At 34.7% G+C, this 26,700-nt stretch overlaps 1 protein-coding gene across 1 annotated transcript; it reads left to right on the forward strand.

Annotated features, from left to right (window-relative positions):
* The first annotated feature begins 11,623 nt into the window (after positions 1-11,623).
* On the forward strand, positions 11,624-25,669 carry LOC127877569 (uncharacterized). Its single transcript, XM_052423545.1, has 2 exons — positions 11,624-11,863; positions 21,635-25,669. Exon 2 carries the CDS (start codon positions 21,661-21,663, stop codon positions 24,556-24,558), a length of 2,898 nt encoding a protein of 965 aa, XP_052279505.1. The 5' UTR covers positions 11,624-11,863; positions 21,635-21,660; the 3' UTR covers positions 24,559-25,669.
* Positions 25,670-26,700: the final 1,031 nt, after the last annotated feature.

The raw sequence follows: 26,700 nt of genomic DNA on the forward strand, positions 1-26,700 counted from the left end.
AACATTGCTGATGTTCGGCATGGCGACAAACTTTGAGATTCAATCAATATGTTTATGTTCTATACCATAAACAATCGTACAACACTGTACAGTGGTGCAGAGAAAACTCTTCGGTTTAATATAAGAAATAGTAAACTCCACGTTGGTCCCAATGGCATTATAGTGACCAGCCAGGCAGTCACAAACTGTATATGGACCATAGCCATATGGCCCTCAGTGGTGTTTACTATTACCAGTATTGAGACAGTTGAAAGCTTTCATAGAATGGAATTAGTGGGGAGCTCGATTGAATTTGAAAAACGATTCTTTCTGTACATTTGATGATGGCAACCATACAGTACTTCCGACAGATATTGTTTATATTTTAGCCTAGGCATTTTAATTCAAGATGTTGTTATCCCGGCCAGGTAATTAGGTTTTTAAAGTGTTAAACAATCCAGTGCCATTAAAATTAGGGACAATGTAACAATGTTCAGTTGTGTAATATTCATAAATTAAAGCATAACTTTGCCCTTGGAAATGAACTCAATTCAGAATGGCCTCTCAAAATAATACATATTGTATTGGAAATGTTAAAACTCAGGAGTGGTGTTGTTAAAATTTATATTTTTTATCTTTTAAGAAAATTTAAGATACATATCACAGATATGCCCATGGTTTTGGGTTCGGTACTATTTAGCTGGGAAACAAAAACACTAAATATGGTTGACAGTGCAGGCAACAACTGTAAAAAGATAGTTTCCATCCCTGACTGCCATTACTGACATGAAGTAATTAAACTGTAATATGTCTGGCAACACAGTCACACTGTACTTAATATTGATTTATTGATTTATTTGTGCATATGTATATATATGTCATACAAGTACAGATCATACAATATATTCAATTAACATCATTTAACAATTTGAAAACAATTATCACAGGTTTTGGATCACAATGCAATGATAGATCACATTTTGAATATCACAGTCAAAGTTAATCAGTTAAATTCAGTTACATTACAAGTAACTAGTCAGTGTATTTAGCAGAGATCTGAAATAGCAAGTAGTTACAAAATGTTGAAATCAAGACAAGACATATATACCACAGGATGTCCCATGATAGTTTTGCAACTTATTTCCAATGGGGTCCTATAAATGGGTGGCAAATGTACAAAAATGGTGGCATTAATACGCATACAAATATCATTCATTTAATATTGATCAAATAGTAATTACCATATATTATAAGAGAGCACTGGTTATACTATTATCTTGTTATCACATTTAGATGTACGTACAGGTACTGTATTGATGACTTATTTAAACAACAGTCATATATATATATATATATATATATATATATATATATATATATATATATATATATATATATATATATATATATATATATATATATATATATAACAAACCAATCACATAAAACATTAATTCAAACAATAAGACTACTAGTAAAAAACAAAATCGGCATTTTCTTTCAATTTCATATTGTCTGTGAGAGCAGTTTTCACTTTCTTTTTAAATTAATATTTATTCTTAAAGGTTTTAACATCAGCAGGTAGACAGTTCCAGTCTTTGATCTCTTTATTATAATAAAAAGTAGTGCTGGTAAAACCATTCACTGGAGGTAAATAAAAATTACCTTTACTATGTCTACTGTTACGACTATGTATATCATACATTTAACTAAATTTATTATACATATAAGAAGGACATTTCTTGTTAACAATTTTATAAACATGGTTGAGTGTTTATTGCTTAACTCTATTTTGAACATTTAACCAACCAATACTACTAAAATCTTTAACTTTCAAAGATTTTCTAGAGTCACATCCATGAATAAATTTAAGAACTTTATTCTGTACAACTTGTAATCTATTTTTTAATGTTTACTAAAACCATTATACCATGTAGAGCTAGCATAGTCAACATGGCATTGAACCAATGAGCTACATAACAATTTTCTTAATTCCATATTCAAACAGTGGTTTTGTCTATACAATAATCTTATTCTTGAGTTCACCTTTTAAATAATATTATTAACAATAGATGTAGCAGAAAGATCAGTGTCCAATATTTAACCAAGGTATTTAACAGATTGAGAAACAATAGTGTGATCATTACAATTAAGTTATGAAGTATAGATTATTTTCTTTTGGAACCAAACACTATACATTCAGTTTTCCAAGATGTAAAGACAGTTTGTTATCCACTAACCATTTACTACAATTTTACGTTCTTTACCCAAAACACTCCTGCTGATACTAGGATCTTTGTGAGAATGTGAGGATGGCACTGTCATCAGCATAAAGAATAAGTTTACATAAATAAAATAATCAAAATTCACTTATATCCTGTATCAGTGTTAAGGCATTATGAAATGGATATGGGTGTAACAAGTAACAAGAACCCTACACATTTACATTGTAGAACATCTGAGATCTACAAATACTGGATATAATATATATGTTGAAAGTTAATATAAAGAGGGCAATACAAAAGAATGTACACAAGTAGTAATAAAGACAAAACAACCAGTTTAAAAATGTTAAGATCTATGCAGTTGTTTGAATGTGCTTTGAATTTTGCAAGTGTAAATACTTGTATGTAAATCAGAACAAAAGAATTTGTTTCAAAGTAACTTTGAGCTATATAAGTGCCCAATGTTTACAGTGAATTTGTAAAACCAACTTATCGTCCCCTCCCCGCGAAAAAGGCCAATCTCAGTTTTGGCGCGAAAACGGGTTTTGACATTTTCGCAATGGTGAAAACGGCCCGCTTCTCCCGCGAAGAATTCCAAGGTTCTATCCAATCGGCTTACACAGTTAAACCATGTGAGGAGCTGGCAAAGTTCGATGGTTGGAACGAAAATTTCCAAACTAAATGTAAACAAGTGAAAAAAATATTAGCAAATTGTCTAACTCAAGCTGTAAAAGCTTGAGTTAAGCTTGAGTTAGACAATTTTCTCATATTGACTACAGAAACAGTCAAACGTCACTTTAAACATAAGGACACATGTAGGGAAAAGTCATAATACAAAGTTTTATCTTCATTCTGCAATTAAAAAAAGAAGTTTTTTCCATCTCCTGAAAACATGTAAATATTGAGGTTGGCCCTTTTCGCAGGGTCGGGACGTTATATGTGCTAACAAAAAAGATATAAAAAATCCTTTCAAGATCACATATCACCAGTAAGTATTTAATGAACCTGGTGGTGGAAAGGTAATGGATCAGCCCTGTTTTAGCCTTAAGTGTAAATTGGTTATTCCAATACAGTGGAGACACCAATAACACCAATAAACCAATTAAGAATACAGTCTTTTATGCCCCCGGTAGGGTGGCATATAGCTTTTTAACTGTCCGTTAGTCTGTCTGTCTGTCAGTCTGTTTGTCCGAAAACTTAAACATTTTACATAATTTTTGCAATATTGAAGATAGCAACTTGATATTTGGCAAACACGTGTATCTCATGGAGCTGCACATTTTGAGTACTAAAAGGTCAAGGCCATCCTTAAAGATCAAAGGTCAAATATACGGCTTCAAAGCGGCGCAATAGGGGGCATTATGTTTCTGACAAACACATCTCTTGTTTTTAAATGAAAAACCACATATTAGGCATTTTGTGTATACATTTTAAAACTCAATTTTCCACACTATGGAACAACTTTTTTAAAAGGCACCAACACATGCTCCTCCATCCCCTTTGCACGCTAAACAAAGAATCAGTTTTTTATAAGAATCTTTCAAAATGGGCAAAAGTCAAGGGCACTACTGTCAAAATGCCCTTGGTGACATGCGGCTGTAGTATATTTTCTCTGTAAATTTACAGCGAAACACATAATGTCATCATTATAAATGAATAGCTTAGAATTCATTTTATACTACATGTATATAAATATGTTATGAGGTCTTATTTATACAAATTAACCTGGATGTTTATGAAAAACACCATCTCCCTGTAAAGAGAGAAGGCATTTGTTCACCAGTAACATTATATGCAGTAAATTGAAAGCAACAAACATGAAAAATTCAGTTCCCCAGTCATCGTGTTTTTGAGAGTTCAACTTGCTTAAGTAATAATGCATCAATGTTGATTCTAAAGAAAAAGCTAGAGTGATCATTTATGCCTAAACTGTTCTGCTGTCCAAAAGCAAGGAGGTCAAACACAAGCTTTACAACATTGATAGTATTAGTTACTTAACAATCTAAAATGAATGTCCATTCTAAGTTTGCTGTCGTATTCTTCCCTCAAATTATACATGTTTCTTGCGTAATTGAATGTGCATGTCCATGGATCACAGTGTACTTTATAGAAACAAACATTATTTTGAATTATTTTTCACAGTTATTTATTTAATATTAGGTTAATTTTGGGAAACACTAAAGCAAATATAAACATTTGTCTCTAAATGAATCATCCTCTGAAGCCCCTGATTGGAATCAAACCCATATTTCTTTCCTCACCGTCTATCATCACCACCGGAAATAGATAACCAGCGAAGCGACAATAAACAAAACAACCGAGGTAGTGCTAGTGAAAAGAGTAAGTTATACCATTTTATCGCGAACGTTTTCCAAAACCTGTGTGACAAATGACTAGTGGACATATCAAACTTCTATCGAAAGTAGGTGGAGTTCTTTATAAATACATTCGAGTGTTGAAATAAATCAATAATCAGCTACCTGGTACCGAAAGTTAAGTTCATTGGGACATCTTTTTTTCCTTTTGTCCGTGAGAAGTATACTTATTTCGCCGAATTTTTCAATGGTGTGCAAAAATAATTATATAAACTATCGGTTTTTGAAAGCTTCAGCCCAAAAATCTGGATAGTATGCTAATGCTCGGCTAAAATAAAAACTTCATTGTGTACGACGAATAGAACCTGATGTGTACGGCGTATAGCAAAATAAAATTAAATTGTGTACGGCGAATAGTTTTGAGTTTGGTAACCCACAATGCAGAAGGAAAGGACCGCTGAACGGGATTATTTTTATTGCTGACATATTCCTTTATTTGAGATATGTTTGTATCATAATTGGGTGCAATTCGTCTATTTTGGAACAAGTGGAAATGCATAAAAAATGAAATACATTAAAATGATCGTGTTTATGGGGCTCCGTTTGACTGTCATGTGCACATAGATGCAAGACACATGTGTATACAAATATACTGACTTGAACAAAAAAGCCTCATTTAAAAACTGTTTATTTTCCACGCTCTTTTGGAGAAAAAAATGACGTTTCATTCATTCTTAAATTATCGATTGATAGCAGAAAGTTTGTCATTGCAATTTAATTTAAGAAATATATAACTTTAACTAAAACAAAATAACGTTTAAGTTCATCATTCTTGGGATAATAACGACATCTTTATTTATTCTTAAATCTTTATATGATAACAGACTGCTTGGCGTTGCAATATTATCAATGCGTCTTTGTTGCTGGCTAATGCACGTGCTCCCCCAATGAATTACACGCAAGTCGACTTACACGTAGCCCCTGCGTAAAAAAAACGTTGTTTTCTTGGAGCATTTGATTTTCCAATCGATCTCTTGATAGCTCTCTTCAAAGCCAGAAACATCGAGCGACTCATCCATTTCTGAAATAGGAAGACAAACTAATAAGGAAAGTTGTATGGTATGCCTTTATTGAAGTGCCATAATTTATCACTCAACATTGTATACCTTTAATTCTCGCGTTTCACTCTAACTCATGATTATGTCCACATGTTGTTTTCGTTTTCATTGCATTTCTACCTTTCTCTTACTCCAAAATCCAAAATACCACAACAAGCATAGACTTATAATACGGTCATCGACTCAATAATTTTATCAAACCCATGTATTTAGGATCCCTGGGTTTAGGGGTAGACCGTATTCAAAATTCTGTTTGCAGTGGCATATTCTTCATTCTGGTTTGTCCTCTTTAGCATAACTCAATATTGTGGATAGATTCTGTTTTTAAAAGCGAAACAAGTGTAACGTGTTCTCACAGTGTATGTTTGGATCATAAATCAGAACGAGTTTTCGCCTGAAAATGGTATTTGCAACCACTAAAAAATAGCAGTTTACTGCATATGCGTGGTAAAATGGGTTAAACATTCAAATAATTAACATTCAAGGGAATGTTTTCACTTGACTATTTATTTGATTATAATCAGTTATCAGACTAGTGTTAAAATGCCAATACGCTGCAACTATTCGCCGTACACGACTTTAACTTTTCGCCGTACACGACTTTTGCCATAAACAACTATTCGCCGTACATTACAGTTATTTTATTTTAATAGATTTCCACGAACAATAATCAAACCAAGACCAAAAATAGCGTTCAGATGGTAGATATTGCCTATAAGAATAGAAAATCAACCCCATACACGATGACAAACCATGTAATCATAAAAGAAAAGCTGTTTCTTCGAGAAGTTCCAATTTCAAACCGGTACCAAGCAGTCATAAATTTGTGTAAATAACGCTTCATCAATACGAATTGCAATATAGATACACATTTTAAAACATAGTAATCTGTCTGTAAGATGCCTAACACGCACTGGTTATCCAGGAACGAGTCATTATTAGATATTTTAGGTAAATACTCACTGCTCTCCATGGTTGTTTTGTTTTTGCTTCGCTGGTCATCTATTTCCGGTGGTGATGAAAGACAGTGTTCTTCTGGAGAGGAAAGTATTCTATCTTAAAATACATGGGCATGTAAGAGGAAAACTAGCAATTTCAAAGGGACCTTTTCACAGATTTAGACATGTATTGAAGTTTGTTATTAAATACTTTAAATTGATAAGTAAAAATTGGAACAAAATACCTCAATAAAAAAAACAATAATAAAATTTAAAAAAAGAAAGTAAGTCTTCCTTAACTTACTCTTTTCACTAGCACTACCTCGGTTGTTTTGTTTATTCTCCCTTCGCTGGTTATCTTTTTCCGGTGTTGATGATAGACAGTGGTTAAGGTAGCCAGAACTAAATTAGATCTAACTCAATGTCAATACTGGCATCTTTAAACTTTCACAAGTTTGTAAGTATGTGGTGGGAATTCACAGATCTACATTAAATTATTACTTAAAGAATGTAATCTTGAAACAGACGAGCCAAAAAAACACACATTTTAATTTTTCCTCTTTATGAGGCGTTTGAACCGAGGGGGCCGCCATATTGTTTTCAAAAGTAGTTCCAAATCCAATACAAGATACGTATTGATGCAAAGCATCAAAGGGCGTCGGGAATTTCAGTGTAAAAGGCACATATTGAAGTTACATGGAACGATTTTTTTTCTACTGTAAAACTGAATATATTGGCCGATTATTTTAAACAAAAAAGAAAAAGAAACTGGTATAACCATTATCTATGATTTTGTGTTATAAATCCCAAATAACCATTATCTATGATGTTGTGTTATAACCCCCAAATAAACATTATCTCTGATTTTGTGTTGTAACCCCCAAATATTTCATAGTTCATTTTATTTACAGTGTTTTCCTTTTTTCTGGCATTCGTGTGCAGTTTTCATTAATGGAACAGAACTGTGTAGGTTTTTTAAAATCTGCTTCATCTTGTAAGAGTTATTTCAAATTTTTCTCAACTTTAAGGGTAGATGATTCTGAACTTATTCTTACGCTGCTCATTCACGATAGGGGTTGAGTACTCATTGATATGAAAACACTGTAAAAGTTTTAATGTGTTTACGAACCCTGCCCCCCCCCCACCCTCTCACACATATATTTCAGGGGCATAATAAAAACAAAAATGGTTACAATAAAACAGCATATTTATTTAAACTAAAATGTCTATATCAAAACAAAAAGTTTACATAGAACACAAATACAAAAATTTGATTCTACTGGGGCTCGAACCTTGGGCCTATCACATGTGAAGCGAGCGTGTAAAAAATGTATAAAGTGTGTTTCATAGCGCACGGGTCGAGTTTTGTGTGCACTTTTTATCATCCATATTATTTCATAAAAATAACTTAGATAAAATAGAAACAGCATGCTTTTTGGACGTTCTGAAAGCATAGAAAGTATGATGAAAATGACAACTTGAACTTAATATAAAGACAATTTGCAGTCACCATCATATTAAAGGAATATTTTTTCTAATATAAAATAACTATCTCACCAAGAATATAACTTCATAATGAAAGTTCCGTGTACAAAACTTTTGATTTTTGACACCATATACAAATTCAAAATAAACAATAATCTTCGTATCTTGTATATGGAGGAATAAAAGTATATAAACATTGCTGTTTATGCTTTACTTGTTACCCGAGCAGTTCACACGGTGTCAACAACGCTTACATAAACATAGGTATAGAGCACTAATGCGCTTTTAGGCTAGGCTGTTTTACTCAGTTTTCATCTTAGTGACTTTTACAAAACGCCAACAGACACGCATGAATATTTTCGAATATTTAATAAGCTGATTCGAGATACAACCTCTGAATTTTTGCTACATCACTGCGTATGTGCTCAATTCAAAGGATGTAGCACTGTTCAGTGTAAAGAATTCCGGACTACTCCCTGTATGCTCAAACGACACAAATTGTGGCCCTGTTACAATTACGCGTTACAATCCATCTCGCAGAATTTCACTTCCGCCTCCAAGATGAGAAAACAATCATTAGCGAAATAGTATAGTGCCACGATAAGAGAAAATCGTTTAATTATCATACCACAATGTTTGCCGTAAATGATCAGCACGTCTGGAAATCATTCCTTAATGTATGGAAAGGCTGCCATTATTAACAAGTTTGCTATTTTGAATTCAATTTTGAATCAAAACGCATTGTTCTTAAATGTGGCATTTTCAATTCGCAATGAGATTTGTAATGACCCTCGTCATGCGAAAATGGGTCTTATTCTATATGCGCCCATCATATAAATAGCCCACTCAGCTATCTCTCCTTCTGGTAAGGAGAAACATAACATATTGAGTGATTTAATAGCGAACAGCATCGCCTATGGCCTGACTGCGCAAAAGCACATGTTGGGTTTAACAAACGCTTGCCGAAACGCACAAGACCCATTTTCGCATGACGGCGCTATTGACGTGTGATTTAAAAGTGTCGAAAGAAAACTGCGTTTAAATCAAATATCAACATACGATATATTTCGATAGTGAAGAAAGATACTCATAACAAGGCATATGAGGACACATTTGAAGTGCTCTCCCGTAGTATACTAGTATTTGTTATCTTCTCACACTAATGTGTGGTTTGACAATGCTAACACACATTTCATGAGGTGAATATGCAACTTACAAGTGAAAAACACAACACAATAGTTTAACTTTATTTTAATTGTATTTATTTATTTAAAAAAGTAAATTGCAAACTTTATTTCAAAGTCAGTGTATACGCCGACTACATTTTTAACAGATATTTATTGTTATAAATATATTTAATATAATATATTTAATTGTTTTCGGTTTTAGCGATTATAAAGTATTTTCGAGGTTGTCTATAGTATGCCTGTAGTAATTGATGAACTCATATCCAACTGTCTATGTATTCAGAACTGTGAATATAAACAAAGCTAAACCTTCTACTAACCTTCTACTATTGCGTTGATAGCACCCGTAAATACAAATGATCGCGCTATCTGTTGAGAACCAAAGAACGTTTTCCAGAAATACCCGCTGTAGTAGCATGAACGAGGTTACGAAACAGGTCATTCGTATTATTATTATAAAATGTTTGTTATATTCGAGTTTAGCGATGATGAAACATTTTTTTTGTGTTTTTGTCTATCGTATCGATGAAGTTATTGTTGAACTTATGTTCAACGTTTTATAAATTGAGAATATAAATAAGCGTTAACTTTTTCCCGAATCTATTAATAGCCTCAATTTACGACCTGTACTACGTCATTTTGGTGGACTTGCCTTTGTTTATCGACAGGCGCATCTATCAATAGCCTCATATTATGAATGGACTGAGCAAAAATACTACGACATGAACACGCTGCAGAAAGTGGACTATTTTATTCATTCATAAACAATCTCCTCCGCGACACGTACAATACAATCATTGTTTATTGATTCTTTTCTATAAAAGCACCGTTCGAAACTATTGCATTTAACACGATATTAATATCATGTTTCCATTTGTGAATGAATATAATTGGAGAACTCAAACCTCTTGCATAAATTATACAACTCTTTCTCGCGCGGATACGCGTGGTAAGCGGGTATTGGGCTCCTAGTAGCTAAGCCGTATTGACCTGAATTTTTGACTAACCAACTTAGACGGTCGCTAAACGCCATCTAAAAAAACGTATAACATACTAGTCGCCGCACTTCAGTGCGACGCCAATTAGGTCACAATATTCTAAATAGTTTCCCTATATAATTCAATGTAAAAAGCGACATCTTTAAGCAAAAATAAATGCAACATTTTGAACATAGAGACCCCCATAACCATACCTTTTCTTAAAGGCCATTTTAAGCGGAGTCGATTTGTGCAATAAAAAAGATATGCCATGTACAAACCAAGAAATAACTTGTCAAAAGTAAAAATCGACTGTTTTTGCAACTTTTTTTCCGGCCGTTTTTTAGTGGAATGTTACCTTTTCACGTGCAATGTTTTAGTATTGTCTCTACGTTTATCATATACCAGGGATTTAGTAGTGAGCACCTATTCATGCCCTACTACTTTCTCCAAATGATAACGCCAGAACAATAGTTTAAAGTGTACAACATGCCTTCGAATCAACTATGATATTTTTTTAGAAAGTTTAGCCCTACATGAAACGGTTATTTAGTATACTGTAACCTCCTACATGAAACGGTTATTTAGTATACTGTAACCTATAACGGCCGCCTTCGTATCAATCTCCATGCAGAATTGTCGTTGCTTGCTCTCACATACAGGTTACAATATACTAAATAACCGTTTCATGTAGTTGCTGTACTCTCTAAAAAATATCATAGTTGATTCGAAGGCATGTTGTACCATTTAAACTATTGTTCTGGCTTTATCTTTTGGAGAAAGTAGTAGGGCATGAATATGTGCTCACTACTAAATCCCTGTAATGTGATAAACTTAGAGACTAAAGTAAAACATTGCACTGAAAAAGGTTAAATTCCACTATACAACGGCCGGAAAAAAAGTTGCAAAAACAGTCGATTTTGACTTTTGACAAGTTCTTTCTTGGTTCGTACATGACATATCTTTTTTATTGCACAAATCGACTCCGCTTAGAATGGCCTTTAAGAAAAGGTATGGGTATGGGGGTCTCTATGTGCAAAATGTTGCATTTATTTTCGCATAAAGATGTCGCTTTTACATTGAATTATATAGGGAAACTATTTAGTATATTGTGACCTACAACTATGCTGGATCCCGTCAAATCACTGTGCGGAGGTTGCCTTCGTACCATTTTGGATCCAACCGGCTTTTTATTGCATAGGAATACTCTTTACGGAAAATCCGGAGATGGACGAAGTGTTACAATTGCCTTCGTACATCAGAGAGACGGTGTGGTGTAGCCCACTGTCCGAAGCGTTCAGATTGCGCATGTTAGATGGATCTATAAATAAATGTAGACAATGATTGGATAGGAACAAACCTGGTTTACCGGCAAGTTATTTGTAGAATACAATTGGAAAAACCGTTGTGTGTGGATAAGGGTTACTTTGGGTTTACTTATTATCAATGCTTGTAGTTATTTGTTGTAAGCTATTAGTTAAACAACAAAAGTGAATTTGCTATTTAGTTTAGTAAGCGTGACATTGAAATGACTCTTAACAGGATCACCAGAGTTGCAATGAGCTAAACGCGATACTGACGTGTTCAAACAAAACTTGTAGGTAAGCGATCGAACAATTGAACTTCCGATCAGCATTTGGTAAATTCTTTATTATATAATTTGTAATACTAAACGTTTTGTCAATGAAACGATTTGAAATATATAATGCTATTGTATGTTTATTTGTTTTTAATTTTAAACTTAAATCTTACCAAAAGTAAAGTGATTTAAAACTGATTTGAGTATTGCTGAATTGAATTATTGTGTATTTTCTGCTATTTTCAGGTTATCATAATGGTTACATTATGCCGGACATAATCCACAATACAATAAGCGAAAGATCAGTTTACAACATTTGAAAACAGCGTGCCTAATTAATGCTAATATGTCAGCTCCCTAAATGTGAAACATATGTAGGCCTCACGTATTTAAGTAAACAGATCATATATGTTTATGGAATTTCTTGCCTGGGATTCCATGAACAAATATATACAAGCGCCATGAAAATGCAATGTAATAACAAATAAGACTTATCATAATTATCACATATTAAACAAAAATGCGACAGTGTTATCAATCGGTATAATTAAGTTTTTGTTGTCGATCGGTATAATTCAGCTTTTTAGCTCACTTGAGCAAAACGTGGTCATTGTCAGCTTTTGTGATCGATTTTGTCCGTCGTGCGCCGTCAACATTTGCATTGTTAACTCTCTAGAGGCCACATTTATTGTCAAATCTTCATGAAATTTGGTCAGAAGATTGGTCTCAATGATATCTTAGATGAGTTCGAAAATGGTTACGTTTGCTTGAAAAACATGGCTGCCAAGGGGCGGGGCATTTTTCGTTATATGGCTATATATGGCTATAGTAAAAAAATCTTGTTAACACTCTAGCAGGGTTTTTTCTCCACTTTTTGGGAAGATAGTCCATTGCTTTGGAATTGGGAATTTTTTCGGCATTTTCATGAAATTGAGAAAATAAATTCACAAGTAGGGCTGTAACGATTCATTCGAATATTCGAATTACTTGAATACGACTGTGGATGAATCGTATTCGTTATTCGCCACCTCCCGAACCGATTATTTGACGAATACAAACAATGTGGTTTCGAAATTACAAGTTTAATCATCTTATCTTACCTTACAAATGTAGATCCATACAATGAACCCCTATATTTAAATGTTTTTCTCTTATTCCGGCATTTTCATCATATTTACCCCACCCACTATGTTACACAGTGAGATTATCAACAAAAATGGCGGGCACCATTTGAAAATTTACGACATTGAATTGAAAAATCTTTCGATGGTTGTTTAATGATTATTTAGGTAAATACGAGTGATTTGATGCTCAAACATACACAAAAATGATAAGCAGATAGAATTTCTTTTTTGTTCATCTTTGTAGCAGGAATGATTGTTACATTACAGTATTATATAATTTAGTATTAAATCTAGTCTTTACAATTAAGATTAACATTCTTTTATCAGCCAACTATTGTTATACATTATAGATCTTATTCTGCAATTGTTTCCAGTTATTTAACTAAGGTTGTCTACGCCTGTGTACATGTTGAATCACTCGTGCATTTTATTTAATACACAGGAGGGCTGTTTCACAACTTGAGTTAAACTTTACTATAAGCTATAAACCCTTTTAGTCTATATTGGATAATTTAAATATCTAATTAATGTATAGATTACTTGTGTATGGTCCCTCTAACATTATACAGTTGCCGCCTTTTTGTGCATGAGATTCCCATGCTTGTCTCTGCCAAAAGGGTATATAAGGCTTTGGATTTTTGAAAGTTATCGCCGAGTTCAAGAGACATCCAAGGTAACTTTTACCTAAGTCGAGAACGGAACCTTCTCCTCCCCTTTAAATAGTAAATTGTTTTCAATAATTGGAAAGGTAAATTCATTTAATTAGGACGTGTCAAATAAGTTTAGATTATTTCATTAAATTTAGTATTTAAAGTATTTATAAAACAGTGATTATGTTTAACTTGTGTTTATATGGAACAACAGAGAATTTAAATAAAAATGTGTCTTGCATAAAGGTGTTTTGGTTGTAAACAGTATTTACGAAGGGAAACCGGTTACATCTTTACGTCAATGATTGTACAACTTATCAACAAACATGGAGCCTAGCAAAGGGAGTGCTACTGATAATGTTGACACTACTAGTCATGTTTTCAAAACTGTGTTCAAAGTTTAAGCAGTTCTAGTCAGTGTTTTGTTATTTCAAAGTTTTATATTTCATATTTTCAGTATGCAATGATACTAAATTAATCAAATTGACAAATACTCATAGTTTCATACTATATAAAGTAATGTCAAGTTGTCAGTATTATTTTTGTTCATTGAAATTCATATTCGCGAATTTTATTCGTATTCGCCACCCTGTATTCGTGATACATATCGTATTCGTCACCTAGTGTATTCATTACAGCTCTATTCACTAGCCTTTATTTTCACACGAAAAGTCCACTGATTAGGGAATTACTAAACTTGATATGACTCTTTATAATCATTCAAATTAAAAGAACAAAATCGTATAATACTTTGTTAGATGCAATTGAATTAAAATTGAGATAAAATACGCATTAGACACTACTTTCTAAAAACAAATGTTTGTTTTTTTGAAAATTGGGAATTTTTTGCCACATTTTGGGAAAAAAGTATACTTTTTGGGATGAGGAACATAGCCGAAAATCGGCTAAAAAATCGGGCCAAAAAAAACCCTGTCTAGAGGCCACATTTATTGTCCGATCTTCATGAAACTTGGTCAGAAGATTCATCCCGATAATATTTTGGAAGAGTTAAAAAATGATGCCGGTTGGTTGAAAAAACATGGCTTCCAGGGGCGGGGCATTTTTCCTTTAGGGTTTAGATCTATATGGCTATAGTAAAACCTTGTTTATACTATAGAGGCCAAGTTTATTTTCCGATCTTCATGTAACTTTGTCAGAAGATTTGTCCTAATAATATCATGTTATCTCAGGTGAGCGACTTTGGGCCTTTCAGGCCCTCTTGTTAGCTCATCTATTTTTTGAAAAAAAAGAGCTATTGTCATCACCTTGTTGTCGGTGTCGGCGTCCGGTTAAGTTTTGCGTTTGGGTCCACTTTTCTCATAAAGTATCTATGCTATTGCATTCAAACTTGGTACACTTACTTACTATCATGAGGGGACTTGGCAGGCAAAGTTAGATAACTCTGTCTTGCATTTTGACATAATTATGTGCCCTTTTTATACTTAGAAAATTGAAAATTTTGGTTAAGTTTTGTGTTTAGGTCCATTTTATTCCTTAAGTATCAAAGCTATTGCTTTCATACTTGCAACACTGACTAACTATCATAAGGGGACTGTGCAGGCAAAGTTATGTAACTCTGACTGACATTTTGACAGAAATATGTGCCATTTTTATACTTAGAAAATTGAAAATTTGGTTATGTTTTGTGTTTTGGTCCACTTTACCCCTAAAGTATCATAGATATTGCTTTCATACTTGGAACACTCGCAAACTATCATGACGGGACAGTAAAGGACAAGTTGCATAACTCTGGTTGTCATTTTTACGGAATTATGGCCCTTTTTTGAATTAGTAACTTTGAATATATGGTTACATTTTGCGTTTAGATCCACTTTACTTCTAAAGTATCAATGCTATTGCTTTCAAACTTCAAATACTTTCATGCTATTATGAGGGTACTGTACCTGGCAAGTTGAATTTTACCTTGACCTTTGAATGACCTTGACTCTCAATGTCAAATTATTTAATTTTGCTAAAATTGCCATAACTTCTTTATTTGTGATAAGATTTGCTTGATACTTTGGCAAAACAGCTCTTATCTGATATACCACAATAGACTCCACCCAAACCATCCCCCCCTCAATCCCCCCTCATTTTTAAAGATCATCTAATAAATGACCACCACACCCTCACACTATACCCCCACCCCCCAAAAAATTATTTTTATTTCCCCGGTAGGGTGGCATATAGCAGTTGAACTGTCCGTCTGTATGTCAGTGTGTCAGTATGTCAGTCAGTCCGTCGGTCCGTCCGAAAAAAACTTTAACTTGGCCATAACTTTTTCACTATTGAAGATAGCAACTTGATATTTGGCACGCATGTGTATCTAATGGAGCTGCACATTTTGAGTGGTGAAAGGTCAAGGATATTCATCAAGGTCAAATGTCAAATTTATGGCGTCTGTCCGTCCGAAAACTTAAACATTGGCCATAATTTTTTCAATATTGAAGATAGCAACTTGATATTTGGCATGCATGTGTATCTCGTGGAGCTGAACATTTTGAGTGGTGAAAGGTGAAGGTCAAGGTCATCCTTCACGGTCAAATGTCAAATATATGGTGTCTGTCCGTCCGAAAACTTGAACATTGACCAAAACTTTTTTAATATTGAAGATAGAAACTTGATATTTGGCATGCATGTGTATCTCATGAAGCTGCACATTTTGAGTAGTGGAAGTTCAAGGTCAATGTCATCCTTCAAGGTACAAAAAAAAGAATTCAAAGCGGCGTTCTCATGAAGCTGCACATTGAGTGGTGAAAGTTCAAGGTCATCCTTCAAGGTCAAGGTCATCCTTCAGGGTCAAAGGTAAAAAAATAATCAAAATCAAAGCAGCGTTATCATGAAGATGCACATTTTGAGTGGTGAAGTTCAAGGTAAAGGTCATCCTTCAAGGTGAAAAAAATAATAAAAATTCAAAGTGGCGATTTCATGAAGCTGCACATTTTGAGTGGCGGAAGTTCAAGGTCAAGGTCATCCTTCAAGGTCAAGGTCATCCTTCAAGGTCAAAGGTCAATTTTTTTTTATAATTTCAAAGCGGCGTTCTCATGAAGCTGCACATTTTGAGTGTCGGAAAATCAAGGTCAAGGTCATCCTTCAAGGTCAAAGGTAAAAAAAAACATTTTTTTTCCAAAGCGGCACAATAGGGGGCATTGTGTTTCTGACGAACACATCTCTTGTTTTTTTCAAACATGGTTGAAAAACACAAATATTTATTTTTATTATTTTATTTTTTAAATACCGTCCAACCATCCAACCCAAAAATCCCCCCCCCCCCCAATTTTTTTTGTGTGTGCATTTTTTGAAGATAATGTAATAAATGACCACACACCCACACTATACACCCCTCTCCACTCCACCCCTCCCTCCTTTGTGATTGCAATTGAGATAGGTCACTACACCTTTAAAAAGAAAAATAGATGAGCGGCCTGCACCCGCAAGGCGGTGCTCTTGTTTTAGGTAGTGGTATATGGAAACCCGTAATGGTTAATAAATTAAGTTTCAAAGTTTATCTGCAATCCGACATTCTTCCTTTGGCCATGTACTCAGTACATATATACAAAATAAATATGGCCAAAACAGGAAATCATACAATTATATAAATTAATGATGAACAAATATGACTATCAGAACAAATATGTGTAACAATAAAAACAAGTATGTTTGTTAGCATACTGTCACCGCCAAGACGAACAACGGAGTTCAGTTAACCTTTATTCTACTGTATACCATATGTTGCATGGTAAAAAGCTGAAAATATAGAAAGATAAAAGAAATACATTAACAGCTTATTATTAATTCTAAACGATACAATGATAGTGAGGATATGCATCATATTATAAAAATAAAGTGGCGAAAACGATGAGTACATTAAACCTTATTATAAATTCTCAACGATACAATGATAGTCAAGTAATGCATCATATTATGAAAAATAAAGGAGCAAAACGAAGAGTACGAAATCAGGGTACGAAAACATTATTGGCTAAAACATTTACTTGTAGGGGTAACTTAGACATTTCTATACTAACAAAGTCATAATGAGATCATATTTCAACTAAACACATGTTAACTTACTTACACCGTGAGGGGAAAAAGGGTAAGGACTATATTTTTTGTAAATGCGGGAAAAAACCTCCGCCTCGAGTATATACGTAAACTTTTCAACCGAATAATGAACCTAAAAAACTAACGACAATAAAAAACGGTTATAACACACATACACTTATACAACAGCTAAACTATTAAAATTATATAATACATATTTTAAATAATAGTTTGTAAAGAAGTTAAATCTTTGAAAGAAATGCATCAAATTACAGATTTCTATCATTCGATGCACACAATTATTGACATTTGAAAATTTTATCAAATACAGTGCACGGGTTAAGCCGTTAGAGTGATATAAGTGTTGATCAACTGTGAAACTGTTCTGATAAGATCTACTTCAGCTCATTCAACCTCAATAGTTACCAATTCGACTAAATTGAATAGGCTACTTCGAAGCGTTTACAATTGCAAGTATTTAAATTACAGTTCTAATATGATATATTCAGAAAGTAATTATTTACTTTGACAATTAATAATCTATTTAGAAAAACACTATCTGCTCTGTATCATGCAATCCTACTAATATTACGTTTTCTATCTACGCGGACTTAGATACAAGATACAAGAATCTTTATTTTACGTCGGAGTAAACATAGCTATGAGCTATTTCCCGACAAACAGATGTATATAGTATAACAAGTATAAATGAGATAAAAAGAAAGATTATGCATATTTTATAAGCATTTAAAGTATAAAGACATAATTAAAGAACATAAAACACAAATTAAGTGCAAATGTACATTAAGAGTATACAATTTTTGCATGTTACAAACACATACATATAAGACAAAGGGTAAGATACCTAAAACTACATTAAATTTATCTTGCATTATTCAATATTAACGCATATATTATACACATTTAAACACTAAAGACAAAGCATAGCATACCAGTTATAAATTTAAGATATTAAAGCAAGCAAAGCACACAAGTAAATGTTTAAAAGCATATTAAAGCACATGAATAACAACTACATAGCACATACATACATGTTTAAAACACACAAGAAACGAAAACATTTAAGCAGATAGATATGACTGATTTAAAACATAATAATGAACATAAGACAAACAGTGCAAAAAACAAACAAACAACAAAGCAAGCTTTGCAGAAATACATGATAAAAGCATATAAAAGCACACGAATAACAACTACATAGCACATATATACATTTTTAAAACATTTTAAAGCACACAAGAAACGAAACATTTAAGCACATAGATATGACTGATTAAAGCATAATAAGGAACATAAGACAATAGTGAAAAAACACAAACAAACAAACAAAGCAAGCATTGGCAGTAAGCTGAGCACTAGGTTCTTACTGACGTTGGAATGTCTAAATCTGTCCCAACAGGTGAATACGTCAAATTTTACAATAGAATTGTTTCTCTAGTACTTGCTGGTACTAGAAAAAGCATAAGTGTCCTAGTACCTGCTACTACTCAACTGAAAAATATAGGCAGGCAGCACCAATGAAAAAGCTAACATATACAATATATAACATGGAAAGAGTAACTGAAAAATATATATAAATGAAAAATATATATAAACAGGAAGCAAAAACGTGAGAAGCAGATTACTCACACATGGCGCATTTGCATTTTGGACCCGTCCAGGTGCGGATCAGCCGGACAAAGTCGTTATATTTATCAAATGTGCGTAAATCCTCTGGCAGGCTGTTCCACACCCGGACAGCTTCAAAACGAAAGGAATTTTTGCCATACCTTGTTGTCCTTACTTGTGGTGTCTCTAGGATGTTTGAATACCTGAAATTATAAGTAGAAGATTTAACTTTAACCAAGGATTGTAGATATTCTCGGGAAAGATTGTAGATACATTTAAATGTTTCTGGCGCAATGAGGCTTAACCTGTTTAAGTGAAGAGTAGTAAGGTTAACCTTTTTTAGTAGTGTATATGAATGGATTCATAATCATTAAAAAACAATTCTAAGTGCTCTGAACTGCATCTTTTCTAGTTTCTCTTTGTTGAATTTGCTACAAAAATGCCGGATAAGGGGACACTAGTTAAAGTTTGATCGGATAAATGATTTAAAGATGACTAACCTAGTGCTTACATTTAGGAATTTGCTGAAGACCAGGGGCCAAGTATAGAGCCTTGGGGCACTCCATTAATGATTTATTGCCATTCACTTGTACAATTGTTTAATTTAACCCTTTGAGACCTGTTTGAAAGATAATTTAACATTAATTGACATGCATGCTCAGTTAACCCATAGGCCTTAAGTTAAGGTACAATTAGATTGTGAGGTAGACAATCGAACGCTTTAGACAGGTCCATTAATACATCACCTACAAACATGTTTTCATCTAGGGCCTGTTTCCAATCTTCTACTTGTTTCAATAAAGTTGACTGACAACCATAAGATGACCTGAATGCTGATAGATAAGAGTAGAAAACATTATTATTAAAGTGTTCAGCGAGTTGGTTGCTAATGATTCTTTCATATATCTTTGACAATGTGGGCAGGATACTAACTGGTCTATAATTACTTTCAATAAATGGATCTTCTTTCTTGTAGATTAGGGTAACCCGTGCTTGCTTAAGTTTAGCGGGAAATTTACCTTTATCTATAATGGTGTTTGCTAGAATTGTGATTGGAATTTTAAGGCTATTTTGACCTGCTATGATAATTTTAGGAGGGATTAAGTCAACACCAGTGGCCTTTTTAGGATTTAGATTTTTTATACATTTACTAACACACTTTTCCGTAACCTTTTTAAAGTCGAAAGTCTTGGCCTTAATTTTATTGCGTATGGTGTTTATGCTAGGGTGTTCATCATTTACTGGGACTTTGTTTTCTATACCTATATTCTTAGCAATGTTGATGTAAAATGTGTTTAAATGTTCTGCTACCTGGTGTTGATCAGAAATCAGTGTATTATTTCCAGTGTTTTTAAGGATAATTTGACTGTCTGATTTCTGTGTTGACTTTTGGGATAAGAAGGGTTTTATGGTGAGCCAGAAGTCTTTGGATATGGGCCCCTATCACACCTTTCTTTGAAATAGACTGAGATGGACTCTCGTTTCGACCTGATTTTCTAAGTTTAGTGTACTGTAAACAATTTTTCCTTGACCTATGTTTCTGATACTTATTTTTGGCTTCCCGGGTCTTGTATATAATCTTTCGATATTGTGAGTTCATGTATGGTGGGGTGTGTTTCTTGGGGACCTTTTATTTAACTGGGGCTTGTTCATCAATTACCTGTTTAAGCATGTGTTCATGCGTCCGGTTAATATCATCTATATCATCAAGGACGTGGGCAATATGAAATTGGGGCATTTGAAAGGACTTCATTAAATTTGGTTTCATCAAAAAATTTATAACTTCTGAACTTAACCCTTTTTCTTGATACTGCCTGACATTGTTCTCTTAATGATGTTGCAATAAAATTATGTCAGTCTCTTAGACCACAATTAAAATTCACTATGTTACAGAAAAAGTTTTTGGCATTAGTTAAGAAAACATCTATAAGGGTTGGGATTTGATTTTTCATCATACAAGTAGGGCCTTTTACCAGATTTTCCAAATTAAAATTATCACAGATGTTTAAAAGAGTTTTACATTTTTCTTTTTTCAACAAGTCAAAGTTTAAATGTCCTATACATAACAGGTGGTCGAACGAAAGGCACATTTTATCAAGACATGTTAAATGCTGTTTTTAAACTGAGTTTGGCATAGATGGTGGTTTATAAAGACCTAATATTCCCCACTTGCTTTTGTTCATTGCACTCAAGGCCATTGCTTTCTAAGTCTTTCCACCGTTTAAATGACTTCAATGAAAGGCGCGGCCTCAAGGCCATTAACGTAAACACATCGTTAAAAAAGCAGCACATGAAATAATATGATACTGAATTACGAGTAAAACAGATGACCTATGTATTCATATGTTTTCTGTTCTTAAATAATCAAGTGCTTACTGTTTCAGTGAATGATAAGTGCAAGATTAGCGAGATGCCATCTGAGCCGCGACAGTCGACGAGTACGGAAGACAAAGGGAAGGCCATGGAGACCAACGCGCCCCGGCCCATGAGGGTGATTACATACCCTCCAGAGAGCAGCGCCCAGGGTATACTGGACACTATGAACAAGCATCGAGAGGAAGGTAAATTCTGCGATATTCAGCTGAAATTATCACAGTCGAGAACTATATTTGCCCACAAGGCCATACTGGCTCAAAGCAGCGAGTTCTTCGAGCTGATGTTTGCAAGTGATTTTATTGAAAGTGCTAGTGGTGAGGTGGATGTCTCGCATCTGGCAGATAACCCCGAGACGATCGAGAGTGTTATAAAGAGTTTCTATGGACAGGCGTTCGAACTGACGATTAAAAACGTGTACGACGTTCTCAATATGGCTGAGATGCTGTGTCTAGAACCGATGAAAGAGATGTGTTCGTTGGTTATCCAAGGGAATATTTATCTAGAAAACATGCCCTCGTTGATACAAATTGCAATGAACTTCAGTCTTGAGGCGCTTCAACAGCAGATTGCTCCAATTATTGGATCTAGATTCCACGACTTTATCTTGCTACAGGAAGATATATTGGAACTTAGTCCCAGTTCATTTGAGTATCTAATATCACATATAAAGACTAAATTCATATGTAGAAAAGCTGAGTATATTCTGTTTGTGCTGAAATGGTATTCAAGGTCAGAAACAGAAGAACGTGCCGAGCTGATGTTGCGTGCTCTTGACGTAGAGTTTAAAATAAGCCGACATACGTACATGGAATTAGAAGGCAGAATCGAGACCATAAAAGAACATCTAGATGATGCGAACGCTTTCGTCGATGCTCAAACACGAGAAGAATTACTTCTGAAGCTCGCTAAACTGCAACCTGACGGCATCGCTAACGAGAGACATTTACACAGTCTTAACACTTTGTGTGATTCAGACCTTGAGGATCTGCCACCGAGGGAACGGTGTGAGTTTGATTACAAATGGCCGGAGTACGGTCCTCGAACAAAGGAGAAGGGCTATACCGAGAAAGAACAGGAAATGTACGTCAAGCACCATGCAGACATGGCGGAGGCTGAACAACACAGGGAGTGGGCAGCCAAGTATCCACAGAAGTTTTCATTGAGAGGAGACGATGATCCAAATCGACCCAAACGCATACGTCGAGAAGTCGATCCGAAACCCTATCCAAACAGAAGTTTTCATGTGAAGACTGATGAAGAAATTCTTGAAGAGTCTAAGCTGCTGAGTGGTATTGTTGTTCTTGCGCCATCGTCAATTAATGGGTTTATCTCAAACGACACACTTGATGTATCTATATATATAACAAGAAAACGCGGCTGGTACAAAATAACCAGGCTTGATATGCATAGTATCATGTTGGCATTTCCAGGTTACACAAAACCTTCCGACAAATCTAAAGAACCGCCAAGGATGAAAATACGTAATACGTTATACGGAGCTGCGTACAGAGACCAAGATTCTGATGACGACGACGAGTACGGCGATAGTGCTGAAATGAAGCGAATGATGCACATGATGCGTGGGGCCGAACCGCGCGATATGATGATGATTATGCACAGTATGCCGCCATCGATCCGCAGGCGAATGGAACGGGAGATGATGCGAGGCCGTATGCCTAGGTCGATGGAAATGTTTGGTGGAATACCTTTTGAAATGATGGACGATCATAGAAGCCGTGGAATGAATGCTGGTCAGGATACTGAAGTGCGTCTCAAAGCACCGCCGCCTCTAAGTGACATACTCTGGAAGACATTGTATTTCAAGCACAGACTGTACTTTTATCATCAGCTAGCTTGCAGTGCAGTCTATTGTCATGATATCGAGAAATCGTCTTGGTCCCAATTAAACTTTGATCTGTCAGTGGAGAAAAAAGACGAAGACGAGCGTAAATTGTCTAGCATTGCAGATGGCATTGAGCTTGCAGTAATGGGTAGGACACTGTACGCTGTGGTAAGGATTGTCCACCCGGACTACCATCAGTATATACGGTACATGACCCAGTGGCGACGCGATCAAGAGGACGAAAAAGAGATTACCGTCCATGCCCGCTACAAGATTTTTAAGTTAAATGAAAGCGAACAGAAATTTGACCATAGGAATACAACAACGAAATTATACATACAAATTCCAATAGACAAAGAGAAGAAAGTGGGGAATGATAAAGAAACTGAGCAAGATAAAGCTCGGGCGAAAGAAAGACGACTCACGGAGCTGTTCATGATGCAAAACATTCCAATGAAACCGTTAAGACACGGTCTGTTCACAACTATTTTGTTCGTTGAAAATGACGAAACGCTGCATATTTTTACTGGTCACAAGACGGACAAGTACTATTTAGAAAAGGAACTTCGCGATGATGAAACTGTATTCCAGATAGCAACATATCTCATTTATTACGCAGATTCAAATGAATCTGATTCAGTCGGTCCTTACTCATCCCATAAATGGATAGGCGACTTAATACCAGTCGAGGATGATCGCCTGGTTTTCTTATTGAACAGTATGTTGGACGGAACGATAATGATTAACCTCGAAATTCCAGTTGACCAAAACGATTCCAGTCGGGTTGCATGTTGGAAACAAACGCATGTAACAGATTACTACGAGGGAATGAAGGGGCATCCTCGACGCCAGTTCATTTGCGTCGGTGACGACAAATCCATGTGGGTAATTCGTGGAAAAGATGACAACACAAGTGAACTGATGGAGGTATATATGGTTGCATTCAACCGGAAAGTGAGTTTCAAAAGAAACACAGCAGAACACACACCGCCCCCGTACCGATTGTTTACCATGGGATGCTGCGCTAAATTTGATCCGGAAATTTTACGGAAAAACATCGAGCCGTTAACGTATCAACACGTAGAATGATTCACATAACTTTTTTATACTTGCCGCAGTAATGTCTGGTCCGATTTCGTATCGGTTGGTTTCTTTATTATATCTTTATATCTATGTTAATACAATATTAATATTCAAAATGTGATCGTTATTTGTATTTGTAAGCCTGCTTCGCATTATAATATGCCGGTGTAAGCGTTAAATATTAGGTTATAATTGAACTATTAGTGAATCTTGTAATGCCCCTACGGAGTTTGAAATGCTTCCGGTCCGTTTAAAACATGGGCGCCATGAAACGGGACGCGGCAGTTTAGGTTTTATGGCAACAGTGAGTCACTGAAGTCTGAAGTTTTGTCCAATCTTTATAAAACTCGCGCATAACTTTTGTTGTAATCATATCTCAGCTGAGTTGGAAAATGCGAGCGGTTCATTATAAAAACAAAACCATCTGGAGGCGGGGCATTTTTCTTCATATGACCATAGTGAACCTTGTGAAAACTCTAGATGTCACTTTTTTCTTCAACATAAACGTTGAAAAATAATGTGCTCTTATGATGTATTAGCTGATTTGGAAAATGGTTCCGGTTCGTTTAAAACATAGCCTTCAGGGGTGGTGGCGGTGCAGTTTTGTTTATTTGGCTACCTTAAAAAAACTTGTTTATACTATCAGTCATATTAAGTTCAAGTCCAAGTTTCATGAAATTTTCTCAGCACCTTTGATATAGCGATACCTTGGCCCTGTTTGAAAATGGCTCCGATCCTTTAAAAAACTAGCTAGAGTTTAACATATAAAAACACTTTAAGTCACATGTTTTGCCTAATAAACATTTAGTTTATCAAAACAAATGTTCTTTTGATATCTTTGCGGATTTTACTAAGGTTAAAGGCCACATTTAACATATAAAAGCATCACAAGCTCCATGAAACAGTTTTGTTCCGTCGTTTCTCAACTGAGCAACCCTGGGCCTTTTGCCCTGATGTTTTACTGTTGTATTAAATGTGCTACAGATTTGTTGACAAATCCAAGAATGTTAATGTATAAATTGACATCAATACCTGTGTTTCACACATGGTGTTTTATAACTTACTGACATACATGTTTGTATTGTTTCTAACTCTCCAAAAATAAATGTATACTGTGTTAATGTGTCATAACCTTAATTTAAATAAATGAACATGCAAATTGTTTTCACTTATGAAGGTGTATGAAATACTCGCCTAGAATGTTGTTTCATTTATTTTACACTGTATACCATATACAGTCAAATGGTACGATTCAACTTACAGTGAAGCCACTGAATTCCTGTTTATTGATAACATATTACACTTTTGACAGCTCTGATCAACATAAGCACTAGAAGAGACACAGAAGCAGATGCCCACGGGAGCAATGTTTGAGTTCTGACTAAGGACATGTTGCCAACACCATCAGTGATGCATTAAGTGTTAATCATTTAAATTTTAAACAAGTTTTTTAGTGTTTGCATTATACAAGGTAAATTTTACCATTCACTCGTAAGTGTGACCATGGTTCTTGAAGGCTTTACCTGAAGGCGATGCAATCGTTTTTAGCTCATCTATTTTTTGAAAAAAAAAGAGCTATTGTCATCACCTTGGCGTCGGCGTCCGGTTAAGTTTTGTGTTAAGGTCCACTTTTCTCAAAAAGTATCAATGCTATTGCATTCAAACTTGGTACACTTACTATCATGAGGGGACTGGGCAGGCAAAGTTAGATAACTCTGGCATGCATTTTGACAGAATAATGTGCCCTTTTTATACTTAGACAATTGACAATTTGGTTAAGTTTCGTGTTTAGGTCCAATTTATTCCTTAAGTATCAAAGCTATTGCTTTCATACTTGCAACACTTACTAACTATCTTAAGAGGACTGTACAGGCAATGTTATGTAACTCTGACTGGCAATTTGACAAAATTATGGGCCCTTTATATTTAGAAAATGCAAATTTGATTTAAATTTTGTGTTTTGGTCCACTTTACTCCTAAAGTATCATAGATATTGCTTTCATACTTGGAACACTCTCAAACTATCATAAGGGGACAGTAAAGTACAAGTTGCATAACTCTGGTTGTCATTTTGACGGAATTATGGCCTTTTTTGACTTAGTAACTTTGAATATATGGTTAAATTTTGTGTTTAGATCCACTTTACTT

Source organism: Dreissena polymorpha, chromosome 4 (assembly GCF_020536995.1).
Source record: "Dreissena polymorpha isolate Duluth1 chromosome 4, UMN_Dpol_1.0, whole genome shotgun sequence".
Lineage (NCBI taxonomy): Eukaryota > Metazoa > Mollusca > Bivalvia > Myida > Dreissenidae > Dreissena > Dreissena polymorpha.

Coding starts and splice junctions, on each gene's coding strand:
- LOC127877569 (XM_052423545.1), top strand. CDS start 21,661: ATGCCATCTGAGCCGCGACAGTCGACGAGTACGGAAGACAAAGGGAAG.